At 62.9% G+C, this 15,700-nt stretch overlaps 1 protein-coding gene across 2 annotated transcripts; it reads left to right on the forward strand.

The window, feature by feature from the left end:
- Positions 1-1,115: 1,115 nt before the first annotated feature.
- Positions 1,116-13,791, forward strand: ZNF839 (zinc finger protein 839). Of its 2 annotated transcripts, none has more exons than XM_045578355.1 (7): positions 1,116-1,403; positions 5,505-6,374; positions 6,710-6,874; positions 9,984-10,076; positions 11,119-11,265; positions 12,275-12,394; positions 13,241-13,791. In XM_045578355.1, exons 1-7 carry the CDS (start codon positions 1,209-1,211, stop codon positions 13,256-13,258), a joined length of 1,608 nt encoding a protein of 535 aa, XP_045434311.1. In that variant the 5' UTR covers positions 1,116-1,208; the 3' UTR covers positions 13,259-13,791. The 2 variants fall into 2 exon arrangements, with proteins under 2 accessions (XP_045434311.1, XP_036284899.1); XM_036429006.2 differs by lacking the exon at positions 13,241-13,791 and adding an exon at positions 12,563-13,234.
- The last annotated feature ends 1,909 nt before the right edge of the window (positions 13,792-15,700 follow it).

A 15,700-nucleotide genomic window follows, 5' to 3' on the forward strand; every position in this document is an offset into this window, starting at 1 on the left:
GCCAAACTGGTAAGAACAAGGTCAGTGACCTTTTATATCAGGGTCTAGAGCAAGGGTTCCAGACATCTTTGAAAAATTTCCAGTGAGGCCCTACCTGGCTTGGCTCAGTGGATAGAGAGAGGGTGGGACTGCGGACTGAAGGGTCCCGGGTTTGATTCAGGTCAAGGGTACATGCTGGGACTGTGAGCTCGCTCCCCAGAATGGGCATCCAGGAGGCAGCCAATCAATGATTCTCTTTCATCACTGACGTTTCTGTCTCTCTCTCCCCCTCTCCCTTCCTCTCTGAAATCAATAATATATATATTATATATTAAAAAATTATATATATATAATTTTTTTAAAAAATAAAATCTTTAGTGAGAACATCTGTAACTAGAAGGGGGCCTGGCCTTGGGCTCCTGCACGCGAGCTACATGTCACATCCTGGATGTCTGAGTCAGGCTCCTGGTTCGATGCAGGGACACACAGAGGAGGAGGCAGCCGAGACCGCTGCCCTCGGAGTGCACACTTTCTTGAACGAGGCGTGAAGGGGTCCAGAACATGCCTTTGTGTCGTAAAAAATATTTTGAGCAAAAGGCATTTGAATTCCTGAACAGCCTTTTCTGCCTAAAAAAGCAGAGCCTCCCAAAAGGGACTCAGAAGAATTAAACTGCCCTTAAAGGCCTTCCCCGGGAGCGATCAGGAAAGACTAACCCAGGACACCTAAAGGGGCATTGTCCAAACCATCACAGCCGCACCTGCCGTGTAAGGCCTATTCACCGGCCCCTCAGCCACCTGTCTCCCCAGGGCCCTCCTTCCCTTCCCCCGTTAACATGGGGTACGCGCCCCACTCTCTGCCTCTTGGAGTCATTTCTTTCTGTGAATGCTGGTAGGCACAGGAATAAAAACACGATCACCCTCTGTCTTTGTTCCAGTTAATCTGTCTCTTGTCCGTTTAATTTGCGGACCTGATGGCGGGAGGAAAGTTTTTCCTCTGAGCAGCTTTGAGAAGCCGCGGGAGGTGCCCCTGCAGGAGAGGGCAAGGCGGTGGTTGGCTGTTTCCGGCGCTGGGGCAGCGAGGGGCGGGGCCACGCCAGACCCCGCCCACCGCCGTCTCCCTTCGCGGTCGCCTTCCGAGCCTTCTTGGCCCGCCCGGCACTCGTAGCCGCCCCTTTCCCGAGAGGCCAGTCTGCGCGGCGGCCCCGGTTCGAGTCCCCGCGTCGGACGCCATGGCGGGCTCCGAGCCGGGGCCCCCGGGCCGGAGCGGCGGCTCCTCGCGCCTGGCCCCGCTGGGCCCGGAGCAGCTGCGGCGGGTGCTGGAGCAGGTGGCGCAGGCGCGGCCGCCGCCCTCCGCCCCGCGGGCCGCCCCGCAGCCGGGGCCCCGCGCCCAGCTCGCGCGCCCGCCGCCGCCGCCGCCGCCGCAGGTGAGGCGCCGGGGGACGTGGGAACGGCCGGCACCGCGCCGCCGGGAAGCCACCTGCGCCCGCGGGCAGGCTCGGGGCCCCGCCCGCACTCCCTGGGGGGCTCGCGGGCTCTCGGGCCGCGGCTCCCACGCGCCCGGCCGGAGCCTCCCGCGCCCGCCCCGCCGCGCCCTGCGCCCTCGCCGGAGGTGCCGGGCCGCCGGGCCGCCGGGCCGGGCGCCGAGAGCCTGCGCAGGCCTGGCCGGACCGGAGACAGAGGTTCAAAGGAGCCAACGCCGAGACCTGCGACTCGGGACAGAATTAAGTACATTCCTTTTCAAAAAGTTCGTTTTTTATTGATTTCAGAGATGGAGGGAGAGAGGACCATTGATCCTCTGCCTCCCGGGGCTGGGGCCGGGGCCGGGGCCGGGGCCGGGGCCGGGGCCGGGGCCGGGGCCGGGGCCGGGGCCGCCCGGCTCACAGGCGGAGCTCCTCCCGGAGCCCCCGGCCGGCCGGCCGTGCAGAGTTAAGTCCCTTCCGACGGCGCGGGACCAGCGCCTGCAGTAGGAGGGCCTGGGTTTGCAACTCGGTCTCTGCACAGCGCCTGCCATACACTTCATGAGTGAAACATGCAAAACATGCTGCACCACGCCTCCTTTCCAGTGGCGTTATTTCCAGGTACCACGCTGGGATCGCGGGGAAGTTGGGAATGAGACGGTTTTGTCCCGAAGCCCACGTCCCCTCTCAGCGCCGGGCTGTAAGCGCAGGAGGCCTCTTCCTGGAACTGGGCGAGAGCTGAAGTCCCAGTCCTCATAGTCCAGGCCCCCCGCCCCTCACCCACCACCACCACCACCTGGTGACTTGGGCTTCTGGGAGCTGTACCCAGTTCCTCGTGGAGACTGGAGAGTTGTCTAGCTAAAGTTTGGGAGACAAGTACCATTCTGCCCAAACTGCTTCCTCCCGCATGTGCTGGGCACAGCAAGTCTGCGCAGTCAGAGGGAGGGTGGCTGTCCTTTGCAGCCGCTGCTCCGGGCCTGGCCCCGTGCTGCGTGTGCACAGTGTGGCTCAGCAGCCACACACACGGGTTTGTGTCAGCGTTTTATGGATGAGGCACGAGTTTAGAGAGGTTAGGTCAGTGGTCGGCAAACTCATTAGTCAACGAGCCAAATATCAACAGTACAACGATTGGGGGAAAATTTTTAATATATTGACTTTTTTACAGAGAGGAAGGGAGAGAGAGAGAGCTGGAAACATCAATGAGAGAGAAACATCTATCAACTGCCTCTTGCACACCTTCTACTGGGGATGTGCCCACAACCAAAGTACATGCCCTTGACCGGAATCGAACCTGGGACCCTTCTGTTCGCAGGCCGATACTCTATCCACTGAGCCAAACCAGTTTCGGCCGAAATTTCTTTTGAGAGCCTAATTTTTAAAACAAACTTCTTCTAACGCCACTTATTCCAAATAGACTCGCCCAGGCCATGGTATTTTGTGGAAGAGCCACACTCAAGAGGCCAAAGCATGTGGCTCACAAGCCACAGTTTGCCGACCACGGGGTTAGGTGACTGCCCAGGGTCCCTGGTGAGGCTGCACTCCAGGGCCTGTGAATGCGGCCACCGCTTTCTAGGTTTGTTATGGCAACTTAGGAAAGAGTCCAAAAATGGCATTTTCCACCAAATGAAAGCAAACTGAACCAGAGTGAGGAGGCACGATTGTGCTCTGTAGCTCACCTAATTGGGAGAAGATAAATTTCTGTGTATGTGGTTTTTAAAAAATAATTTTTAAATATTTTTTAATATTTCAAGAAAAACGATTTTAAATATACTGTTACATGCAATAAACATTCATATTTCAAGGGAGGATGTAAATTCTACCTGAAATCATAATATGATTGTGCGGCCTGTTCAGCTAATACTCTGCACCACAGCTGTGCCTCAGAGGCAAGCAAGATGTGCCCCTTGCCCCTAAGGGGGTAATAACCTAACCAGGGGGTAAAACACTCATAGCTTCTGATCACAGTCAGAAAGCTGGGGGCACATTGTCCGTGTTGCTCAGTGGTTGAACATCAACCTATGAACCAAGAGGTCACTGGATAGGTTCCCAGTCAGGGCACATACTTTCTCTATCCTCCCTTCCCCGCTCTCTAAAAGCAATAAGAACATTTAAAGAAAAGAAAGCCTGAGGCACAGGTCAGGACTAAATGGGTTAGGGAAGGGTTTCTGGCTGAGGGGTCAGAGCCGTTGTGGAAGAGGTGGTGTCCGCACTAGACTGGGAAGGGGGTGCGTTGAAAATGAGAAAGAGGAGCAGCATGCTGGGTGGGGGGGTGCATTTAGAGAAGGTGGTTCTCTGTGGGGTGGCGTGGGTCAGGAGGCACAGACCCAGTGGACACCCCCCGGGTCAGGCTGTTCCCGTCCCTCTCGTTCCTGCCCTGCAGGAACACTGCGAGCTTTCTCTATTCGCTGGCCCTGCTTTTCTTGCACGTAGAAAAGCTTCCCGCCTGGAAAAATTCTACTCAGCCTCTGCCTCCCTCCCTCCCCGCCCCCAGAGGTCCTCTCTCCTGGGAAGCCCCCCTGCACCTGTGCGCCAGGGCGGCAGTGGCATTGCTTTCCTGTCTGCGTTCCTTAGGGAATTCTCCGCCTTCGGAGTCAGCAGTGGAGCTGTTGAAAGGACAGACTTGGGGCAGGAGGTCCGGATTCGGGTGACTGAGGCAGGGCAGGGAACTGCCCGCCTCCTCCAGGAAGGCAGGGCTTTGCTTATGTTTACGCTGGCCCCCAGAGAGACTTAGAAAATCCGCCAAATGAAGCAAACAGGTAGCGCAGTAGCCAGTGTGATACCCACATGGTAAACCAGGGTCCACAGCAGATTAAAAATTTAGGCCATTTTTGTTTCGTGGTAGTTCTGAAACTAGAGGGTTGCACTTCTGTTGTTTACTAGAGGCCCGGAGCATGAAAATTCCTGCACTGGAGGGGGTCCCTCAGCCGGCCTGCTCCCTCTCACAGTCTGGGAGCCCTCAGGGGTGGGAGGTGACCCAATGATTAGGGGAAGGTGACGCTCCATCACTCCTCTGCTGCTGCTGGTAGTGCAAGCCTCAGCCTACCCTGGATACCTGAGCCTCAGGCAGCCCTGGGCCGCTGGGGGACTCCGGAGGCAGGTGCATGGAGCGGCCAGGCACCTGCTGCCCTGGGGGGGCTGATGAGACCGGGCCCTGCCACATTGTGGCTGTGGGCACTGCCATCTTTGAGGGTGTGGCAGTCAATTAGCATATTCATTCATTGCCTGTGGGTGCCACCATCTTTGCAACAGCATGAGGGGCAATTAGCATAGTCCCTCTTTATTAGATGGGATGTGCAAACGTTTCTACACTAACCTATGGGTGTGAGAAATGTATCACTTGTCACATTTTGGTCAGAAAGGTTCAGAAACATCACTCTGAACAGTACAGATATGCAGGCTGTCCCAAAAACTATACACGTCAACAGTTGACAGCTCAATTTCAAAAATGAAATGTATTTGAGTAAGCACTGCTTTTATAATTCAAAGTGTGTGTGTATATTTTTTGGATACCTATATTACATGTCTTTAATATACCTGACATGTATTTTATAATCTTATTTATTTTTTCATACATTTTTATGAATTCAGAGAGAAACGAAGATGGAGAATTAGAAATGTCAATGATGAGACAGAATCACTGGTTGGCTGCCTCCTGCCCCACTGGGAATGGGGCGCACAACCCGGGCATGTGCCCTGATGGAATTGAACCATTACCTCCTGATTTATAGGTCACTGCTGAACCACTGAGCCATGACGGTAGGGCATAATGTTATATTTTTAAAGATTTTTGTATTGATAATAAGAGAGAGGGGGAGGGAAGGAGAAAGAGAGAGAAACATCAGTGTGAGACTAAAACACTGACTAGTTGCCTTTCACACTCCCAACCAAGGATGGAGCCCAGAACCCTGGCCGCACCCTGCCTGGAACTGAACCGGCAGCCTTTTGGTGCATGCAGCCACACCCAAGCAACTCAGCCCCGAGGCCGGTGCATTTTATAATGTAGAAAAATGTCAATGGTGGATTTAAGATGAGAGCAAAATTGATAAGCTAAATGCTTTTCTCTTTCAGCAACTGGGACCCATCTGTGTCACGGTAATTTCTGGAGACACGAGAGGTCAGGAAAGGCCGAAGCCCCAGCTGGCCACCGTCCATCCCGGGACAGCCCGGCTGGGCCAGCCGCCCGGAAGGCCCTGCCATGTGTTGGGGCTCAGCGTCGCCAGCCCTCGGCTGCTCAGGGCACAGCCTCCCCTGAGCACTGGGCCGCAGCCTCCTGTCCAGGTGCTGCTCCAGAGGCCACTGCCCGCCATCCAGCTGGTCCCTACGGTGAGGCCTGTGGCCCCCCAGGCGCCAGATGGACCGGGCGCCACATCCACCCCTCGGGCAGCCTCCGGCCCACCGGCAGCAACATCTGTGTCATCCAGTTCAGCAAATTTATTTATTTCCAACTTTCATACAAAACACACTGAGAAACTAAAGAAATCTTTGAAAGTGAAAACACGCTCTGGGCGGATCTCTCGACCTCCCAAGCACAAAGCCAAAGATTATAAATTCATAAGGATGGAGGATCTGGCCGACAGCCACCCCTCCGACTCGGACGATTATTCGGAACTGAGTGTGGAAGAGGAGGAGGAGCAGAGGGACAAGCAGGCACTCTTTGACTTGCCGAGCGGCTCCCTGAGGCCCCGAGCCTTCCGGTGTCAGGCGTGTGGGAAGTCTTACATCGGGAAGGGCGGGCTGGCCCGGCACTTCAGACTGCAGCCGGGCCACGGCCAGCCCCAGCCGGAGCCCCAGCCGGAGCCGGCACTGTCTGAGGAAGCCACGGGGAGCTCGGCCCGGGGCTGTGCGGAGGGCAGGCCCCGGGGTCCCGCGTCCCCGGGGCGGGCCCCACCAGCTCCTCTGAGAGCCGGAGGGGCCCGGCCGGCTCGGGGCAGCCTGCAGGTAAGGATGCTCGCTGGTGGCCGGTCCTTGTTACTGTCCTCCTCAAAGCGGCCTTGTGGTGTGTGAGGGGCTCAGGAAGGCTCAGGCAGAACCCAGTCCTCTCCGGGGGGATCTGAGGCCCCCGTGGGCCCGCTGCGGGGAAGGGAGGTGTCTGCCCTGGCAGCCTGGTGGGCAGCGAGTGCCTCCGAAGTGGTCGTAAGTCTGCGCAGCGCACTCCAGCTGGCAGTGCGTCTTGGGAAAGGTCGGGATTGGGGCAGCGGCCCACGGGTGCCTCCTGGGCAGCGGCAGTGACACCTGCGCACGTCTCCCCTTGTCGCCCTCCCAACGCCATCCAGAACGGTGGGCCTATAGAAGCGGAAGAGGCGTCGGTGTCGGAGCCAGCAGATGGACGGCACTCGGCCCTTTGGGAGTCAGAGAGACACCCAGGACCGGAAAGGGGCTACCCCCCGGCCCCCGAGGGCCGGAGCCGGGCTGCCAGGAGCAGAGCCGGGCTCCGGGAGGTATGTCCGCTTCCGCCTGTGAACTCTGGTTGGCGTGGGATGCGGCGATTCGCCATGAGGCGTCGGAATTTGTGGGTGAAATCCCGGGTGGGTGTGCAGTTCCCCGGAGTGTGCTGGCCGGACGCACGCAGTCACTTCCAGGGCATTTCCTGGAGCCGCCCGGCTGCCCTGTGTGAACGGACCCTCACCTATAGCGAGAGCTGCGTGCCTTACACACTCTGGAAAATTCTAACCCGTGCTTTCAAGGAAGCCATTTAGAAAACAACAGAAATAATTTTTGTTGTTGTTACTGGGATAAGTTGCAAAGATATAAAAGCATGTTTCAGGTTTTGAGTCTGGGAATCTCCAACCCAGCCCTGGAAAGTAGGTGCACTGAGTTTATTTATTTTCTTTTTAAAAAATACTTTTATGGTTAGAGCGTCGGCCTGCAGACTGAAGGGTCCCAGGTTCGATTCCGGTCAAGGGCATGTACCTTGGTTAGGGGGTGTGCATGAGGCAGCTGATCGATGTTTCTGTCTCATTGATGTTTCTAACTCTCTATCTCTCTCCCTTCCTCTCTGTGGATAATCAATAAAATGTATTTTAAAAATAAATAAATAAAATAACAATATATTTTTTTATTGATTGCAGAGAAGAAATGAGAGGGAGATATAGAAACATCCATGATGAGAGTGAATTATGGATCGGCTGCCTCCTGCATGCCCCACACGGGGGATGGAGCCTGCAACCAGGGCACGTGCCCTTGACCGGAATCAAACCCAGGACCCTTCAGTCTGCAGGCCGGCGCTCTGTCCACTGAGCCACACCAGCGAGGGCGGTGCACTGAATTTAGCTGGCCTAACCGGGAAACGTGGGACTTCCTCAGGCTGCCTCTGGCCAGGACACATGTACCTGCCTGGTCACGGCGGACGGCCGATGTCTTGCAGGCGTCTTCAAACTACGGCCCGCCGGCCACATGCGGCCCGCAGAGGAGTCTGATCCGGCCCGCCAGGTTTTTTGGGCAGTGAGCGCAGCCGAGGTGTTACAGTAGGAATTAGTAGTTCATATAGTCCGGCCCTCCAGCTCTCTGAGGGACTGTGATCTAGCCCCCACTTTAAAAAGTTTGAGGACCCCTGTATAAGACTTAGGGAGTGAGAGCCAGCCAGAGGCTGAGGTCAGCCAGTGCCACGGGCTCCGTGCACAGGGGAGGAAGAGGTTTCACAGGAAGGAGGTTCCTGGAAAGCTCCACGAGTTCCGGTTCTCGTGGGAAAGGTGAGCCTGGGGCGGGGCTTTGGGCCCGGGCTTGTTTATTGATCGTAGGAGGAAGGCAGGCCTTGGCTGGACTCACTCACTAGAGTCACACTAGCCTCGCCCCCTCTCCCCCCCAGCCCTCTGCACAGCCAGCCGTGGCCCCGCCTCGTGCTGGGCTCCTGTGCGCTCCTGATGCTGCTCACCTCGGCTTCCCGCGAGGAGCTGGGGCTCCGGGGCTGCGCCTCCCACAGGCCCCGAGGTGGCAGGTCTGGAACTGGATCTTGGCTGTTTGGTGTCCGCTCGGCCGGCCGCTCAGAGTGAGGGGGACTGAACACGATGGTCCTTCCCAGTTAGCGAGGTGGCACGGGAAGCCAAGGCCTGCCGGCCGCACCCTGACTCGCAGCGAGGCCCTCAAACCAGGCGCTGGAGTTCACGCCGTTGTCTGCACGGATCGGCCTGTCCTGGGTGTGGAGGGGACGACAGCACCCCCGCCAGGGACGATCCAGAGAGGGAGGGGGCCTGGCTGCTGCAGGCCAGGTGTGGTGAGGCCATGCCACGGTCATACCACCCACACCGGCCATGCCGCCTGGAGTGTAGGAAGCCAGCTGGCCATTGTTCACTCGGCCTTTTGCAAGTCACAGTTCAGCACCTTGTCCTGCATGCCAAAGGCCTTCCTTTTGCTTTTGTGACTTTCTGAGCCACTGCTGGGCTGACCCTGCCAGCCTGGGCTCCGGCTGGTTGCTCCTCGGCCTCCCTGAGCCATGTCCTCCCCGAGCTTCGGGGCCTTCCTGCCTCCAGGGCTTGCTGCTCCCTGCCCCCTTACTGCTGCCCTGGCTGATCTCGTCCACCTCCCAGGCCTCAGGGCTCCAGCTGGCTCCCATGTCCGAATCCGTACCGCCTGTTCAGACCTCTCTGGCGCTTCAGCCTCGATTTCAAACATCCCACAGCTGGTTCCCATCCGCCCACCTTGCCAGGGTCTGCCCAGAGCTCAGCCGGGGACCCAGAGCACCCATGGCTCTTCTTTCCCTCATGCACCCTCCCCATTCCAGCAGTCCGTCAGTCCTGGGACTGCACCCTCCCTGCTGCCTCCCAGATGCTCCCCCCACCCTGCCCTGCCTGTCACCTGGTCCCCCTCCTCTCCCACCGTGCTTTGGGGGGTCCTGTCTGCCTATCACCTGGTCCCCCTCCTCTCCCACCGTGCTTTGGGGGGTCCTGTCTGCCTGTCGCCTGGTCCCCCTCCTCTCCCACCGTGCTTTGGGGGGTCCTGTCTGCCTATCACCTGGTCCCCCTCCTCTCCCACCGTGCTTTGGGGGGTCCTGTCTGCCTGTCACCTGGTCCCCCTCCTCTCCCACCGTGCTTTGGGGGGTCCTGTCTGCCTGTCACCTGGTCCCCCTCCTCTCCCACCGTGCTTTGGGGGGTCCTGTCTGCCTGTCACCTGGTCCCCCTCCTCTCCCACTGTGCTTTGGGGGGTCCTGTCTGCCTGTCACCTGGTCCCCCTCCTCTCCCACCGTGCTTTGGGGGGTCCTGTCTGCCTGTCACCTGGTCCCCCTCCTCTCCCACCATGCTTTGCGGGGGGTTCTGACTGGCAGGCTTGGGATTTCTGTGCCTTTTTGTCTCGGGCTGGTGAGCCGGAGCCCTGGAGGGGGCGCGCGTCTCCCGCCGCCATGTCCTCATCCAGAACCCGGATCCGCGCCACTCAGGGCTGTCAGGAGTCAGGCTCTGGGTCTGGGCGGATCTCAGGGTTTTGTTTACGGGCACAAGAGTTCATGAAGCGGGCGTCCGTGGCGTAGAGTGGCTTCGTCCCTGAGATTGGGGACCTTCTCAAATCCTTAAGTTCTTGCGGCACCAGCTGCTGGCTGACGAGGTTCTCTTCCGGTAGGTTCTGCAGCGGTGCGCGCGCGCGGACCTCGTGGAGCTGGCGCTGCCCCGGCTGGCGCAGGCCGTGACCGTGTACCAGTTCCTCCTGAAGAAGGCGAGTTCCTGGCCGGCTGGGTGACCGGCCCCTATAGAGACGCCCGTTAGGTCAGAGCCCGCCTCCTGCAGTCCTTCCCGCGGACAGAGCTGTGACTGCTGCCGGCCCAGGCGCCGGGCAGGTCAGCTTCTGTGGGAGCCCCGAGGGCAGCAGCACACCTGGCACCCGCCCTCCCACCCGCACTGGCTCCCTCCACTCGGGGCTCCCCCATGTGGCCTCCTCCATCGGGCTCTGAGCCTGGTGAGCCCACTCTGATGCTGTGCCTGGGCCCTGCACCCACACCCACACCGCACACCCACAACCCACACTGCACACCCACACCCCAAAGGCACACCCACACTGCACACCCTCACCCCACATCCACACCACACACCCTCACCCACACCGCACACCCCACACCCACACTGCACACACCACACACCCACACCCACATCCCATAGGCACACCCCACACCCACACCGCACACCCCAAAGGCACACCCACACCCACACCGCACACCCTCACCCACACTGCACACCCTCACCCCACATCCACACCACACACCCTCACCCACACCCACACCCACGTGCACACCCTCACCCACACCCACACCCCATAGGCACACCCCACACCCACACCGCACACCCCATAGGCACACCCCACACCCACACCGCACACCCCAAAGGCACACCCACACCACACACCCTCACCCACACCGCACACCCACGTGCACACCCACACCGCACACCCACAACCCACACTGCACACCCTCACCCACACCGCACACCCACACTGCACACCCTCACCCACACCGCACACCCACGTGCACACCCTCACCCACACCGCACACCGTGCAGCAGCCGGGAGCGGAGGCCGCCCTCTGGCCGGAGCAGCGCCATCCTCAGGCCTACTGCGTCCCTGGCTCCCAGCCCGGTGAGCGCTGCGGGCGCGGCTGGCACACGGGCTCCCTGGGCCGAGAGGGAACCCCGGGGACAGGCCTGGGCGGGGCCGAGGGACCGTCTCCTGCCTCCCGGGTGACGGCTGGGCCTTTCTCCTCGCTCAGGCTGAGCGCGGCCGCCCGGCACAGCCCGCGTTCCCAGCCGTGTACAGGGAGTTTGAGGAGCTGCACCAGGCGGTGAAGCAGATGTGTCAGCACTACCTCCGGGACCCCAGCCCGCGCTCCCAGCCCCTGGAAGTCAAGGCCCCCGAGGTAAGGGCCGGGAGGCGCTCTGCCGGAGGAAGGCGCTGGGAGGAGCGGGGCTCCGTGGTGGCGCCGGCCAGGCCGCGGTCACTTTGTTCATCGCGGGAAGGCGGTCAGGCCTCGGGATCACGGAAATGCACATCCGCCCGAGGTCCAGCCTCCTGACCCTCCTCCCGCTGTCCGAGTCCAGGCCTCGGTAATGGGTCCACAGGGTCCTTCATTCTGTACATTTGGGGTTACACACAGCCCGGAGGTCTTCGATGTTCTGACAAATTTCTCATTTCGGCGTCATTGTCACCGAATTGCCTTTAGCTATATTGGGTTCTTGACAGAAATGCCTTTTGTCTGTTTTTTCCTTCTTTTTTGTGTGTGTTTTTGCTTGTTTGTTTGTTTCTGATAGAAATGTTATTTCGGATACAAGCCTTTGCTGGAGGAGTGTGTACACGTGGTCCCCCCTCTCCCCCTGCCACGCTTGAGCCGGTCCCGCCCGCTCAGTCCCGCACGGTTCGCAGGGGGCACTGTTCGCCTCTCCGCTGACCTTGGTCTGCCCCACCCTCTTCGCCCCGTGCTCTGGGTGTTCTCTCGGGCCGTGCTGACACTCCATGACCGTCACACCGCTGCTTCCCCAGGAGCCCGGCGAAATCCCCACACCCCCAGCGGCCGCGGTCCCGGGTGGCTGCCAGGGCCAGCGCCGGCTCCCAGGCTCCCAAACCACGTCCTGCCCACGACTGGGGAGGGAGGCGGCTCTGGGACGGGCAGGACTCTTTCTGTGAACAGAGGGTTCGCAGAGGAGGCGCAGGGCCGAGTCGCGGCGAGCAGACGAGCGTTGCCAAGCTTGTGGTGGCCCTGGAGAGAGTTTGGTTCTTTTCTAAAAACCTGCTGCTGCCTCCTGACTGCAGCGCAGGGCTCCGGCTCTGGGGGCGACGTCTCCCAGGGCTCTGCACCACACCCTGACCCCCCTTCCCGCCAGGCGGCCTCGGCCCAGGGGCCCCGCAGCTCATCCCACCCTGTGCCTCAGGTGGCCGAGTCCCTGGGGATCACGGAGGAATTCCTGCGCAAGGAAGACACGCGCCCCGGTGGCATTGGACACACGTGCAGCGGCCAAGAGGCGGCCAGCCCGCCGAAGAGGGAGAACGCGGTGGGCCAGGGGGCATGGCGGAGGGCGGGGCGGGGGGAGAGGGGGGTGGGGGCCTGCCTGTGTGTGGGGGCGTGCTGGGGGGGGCGCTACTTCACTCTCGGCGCCGCTCCGGGAGGGGAGGTGGCTGCTGCTCCGTCCCCGCTGACTGTCCCCGTCCGCTCTCCCTAGACGGCAGAGGCGGCACAGGCTTCAGCGAAAAGGACCAGAGGGGCAGCTCTGCCCCAGGAGCCCCCCGAGGCGTCGGAGCGTCCGGGCGGCCAGCACGGGTGATGCCAAGGTGGCCACTACGCCTCGGGCTCAGCCTGCTTCTCAGGGCCTCGCCTCGCCTCCCCCTCCTGTCGCTCCAGGCGTCCCAGGAACCCCCAGGCCCTGGAGGTTTCCTTGGGTCCCGCGTTGAAGAGCCGCCGGGTGGTGGGTGGTGGGTGGTGGGCGGTGGGCCAGGAGGGGCCCCAGCACCCGAGCCTGGTGCCAGCTGAGCTGGAGCATTTGCAGCCGAGACGCCTTCTGGCTCTTAGTCCTGCCGAGTGGGCACCTCGAACCCGGGCATGTTAGAACCTCGGGAAACTCCTAAGGGCCAGCTTGGCAGGCCGCCCGCTGGTGCGGGTGTGACTCGGAGGCCTCTCCGTGTCCGCAGTCAGGGAGGGGGGCGCGTGGGGGGGGGGGCAGGTTCATTCGTGAGAACCGGGGAAACGGACCCGCGGGACCCAGCTCCCTGCCACGTCTGCCTGTCCTCACAGCTCCATCCAGCCTGCGCCGGGAGCCGAGCCTGTCCTGGTACAGCGGACGTTCACGGCGCAGCGCCCGGGGCAGGCAGCCGCGGTGACTCCCGTTTCCCTCCCCGCTCAGGGTCTGTCCCTCCAGTAAACGGGACCTGTCCCCGCCCTGAGGAGGGCCCGCCCTGAGGAGGGCTGTGGCGGCACCAGCCGGGCGGGCCGGGCCGGCAGCCGGAGCCGGTGTGCAGCCCCCGGAGGGCGCGCAGGGAGCTCCCGCCGCCGTGCCCCCCACTGCTGCCCGGAGGGGCTGCACCAGGGCAGGGACACCTGCACCAGCGGCCGGCAGTGCTGCCGGTGAGGCCTGCCCACGGCGGCCCCTCCGCCAGAGGAAGCCGTGTCCCTGCAGCCGTGTCCCAGCCGGGCCTCCGCCGTCTGCTCGGGCGGGGCGTGGACCAGTCTCCCTTCAGGACCGGCCACACTGACCAGAGGCCGCTGCAGTGTGGTGGCGGGCGAGGCCGTGGCTTGGAGATCACCAGCGGGGGCAGCAGCGGTTGTCTCAGGGGCAGGACAGGGATTTCTCCCGACTTCCCACAGCCCGGCCTGTCCCCTCCGGCCCAGCCTGTCCTCTCCAGCCCGACCTGCCCCCTCCGGCCTGGCCTGCCCCCGCCCCCGCCCGGCCTGTGTGTCCCCCACCCCACCCGGCCGGTCCCCCCCGCCCCGGCCTGCCCCCCCCCTCCGGCCCGGCCTGTCCCCACCCCCCACCCGGCCTGTCCCCCCCGGCCCGGCCTGTCCTCTCCAGCCCGACCTGCCCCCTCCGGCCCGGCCTGCCGCCCCCCCCCCCCGGCCCGGCCTGTCCTCTCAGGCCTGACCTGCCCCCTCCGGCCCGGCCTGCCGCCCCCCCACCCCGGCCCGGCCTGTCCTCTCAGGCCTGACCTGCCCCCTCCAGCCCGGCCTGCCGCCCCCCCACCCCGGCCCGGCCTGTCCTCTCAGGCCTGACCTGCCCCCTCCGGCCCGGCCTGCCGCCCCCCCCCCCCCCGGCCCGGCCTGTCCTCTCAGGCCTGACCTGCCCCCTCCGGCCCGGCCCCCCCCCCCCCGCCCGGCCTGTCCCCCCCCCACGGCCCAGCCTGTCCCCCCCCCCCGCCCGGCCTGTCCCCCCCCCCGCCCGGCCTGTCCCCCCCGCCCGGCCTGTCCCCCCCGGCCCGGCCTGTCCCCCCCGGCCCGGCCTGTCCTGTCCCCCCCCGGCCCGGCCTGTCCTGTCCCCCCCGGCCTGTCCTGTCCCCTCCCGCCCGGCCTGTCCCCCCCCCCCCCCCCGCCCGGCCTGTCCTCCCCCCCCCCGGCCCGGCCTGTCCTCCCCCCCCCGGCCCGGCCTGTCCCCCCCCCCCCGCCCGGCCTGTCCCCTCCAGCCCGGCCTGTCCCCTCCGGCCTGGCCTGTCCCCCCCCCCGCCCGGCCTGTCCCCCCCCCCCCCGGCCCGGCCTGTCCCCCCCGGCCCGGCCTGTCCCCCCCGGCCCGGCCTGTCCTGTCCCCCCCGGCCTGTCCTGTCCCCCCCGGCCTGTCCTGTCCCCTCCGGCCTGTCCCCCCCGGCCCGGCCTGTCCCCTCGGCCCGGCCTGTCCCCTCCAGCCCGGCCTGTCCCCCCCCCCCCCCGCCCGGCCTGTCCTGTCCCCCCCGGCCCGGCCTGTTCCCCCCCCCGGCCCGGCCTGTCCCCCCCGGCCCGGCCTGTCCTGTCCCCCCCGGCCTGTCCTGTCCCCTCCAGCCCGGCCTGTCCCCCCCGGCCCGGCCTGTCCCCCTCGGCCCGGCCTGTCCCCTCCGGGCCGCAGTGTGGGAGGCGGGCCTCGTCCAGCGGCCTGAGCGGAGCGGCCTGCCCTGCAGCCGGCCGCCGGAGGGCCTCCTCCGGAGTCCGAGGCGCAGAGCCGCCCCGCGAGAGGGAGTCGGAACACAGCCCGACCTACTTCGTTCATGCAGGGGGTCTTGTTTAAGGCGTGTATTTTTCTAATGTGAACACTGACACAGATGAGCCTTCTATTTATAAAGAGTGATGTCTTTCCACCCACGCCTAGCGTTTTCTCTACCTTCTCATCGCAGTGGAGGCGCGGGGTATCGGTGACAAATTCCTCTCGGCACCTCTCACTTCGGGGCCTCCCTGCTCCCCAGCGACGGCCCTTCCCGGGGCGAGAAGGGGCGATGTGCTGCTTTCCCGCCCGCCCGCCCGGCCGCCCTCGGGCGGCGGTCAGTGAGCCTCCGGCCGTGGCTGTGCCGGGAAGCAGGAAGGCAGGGCCTGCTTGGCGTCCGGAGGAGAAAGGCAGAGCCCAGGCCTGTGATGCCCATCGGGCACTGACCGCAGCCGGGCCAGACACGCTCCACCACGGGGCCACGCAGCGGGCCACGGCTTGCCCTCCTGCATTACGGCAATGCCCACAGCTGTGCTCCCAGTGGTATGTTGTGTTACTGTCACGCTTTGGTGTAGGTTTTTGTTTCCAGGAGTTAGTTTTAATTAGTACTTACCATGACTTCATCCCCAAGACCTCTATTTGCGGGTCCTTCCTGTTCCTTCGCTGTCCGCGGGGAGATTCCCGGAGGAGAGGGGAGCAGTTCCT

This window comes from Pipistrellus kuhlii, unplaced genomic scaffold (assembly GCF_014108245.1).
Source record: "Pipistrellus kuhlii isolate mPipKuh1 unplaced genomic scaffold, mPipKuh1.p scaffold_m20_p_97, whole genome shotgun sequence".
Lineage (NCBI taxonomy): Eukaryota > Metazoa > Chordata > Mammalia > Chiroptera > Vespertilionidae > Pipistrellus > Pipistrellus kuhlii.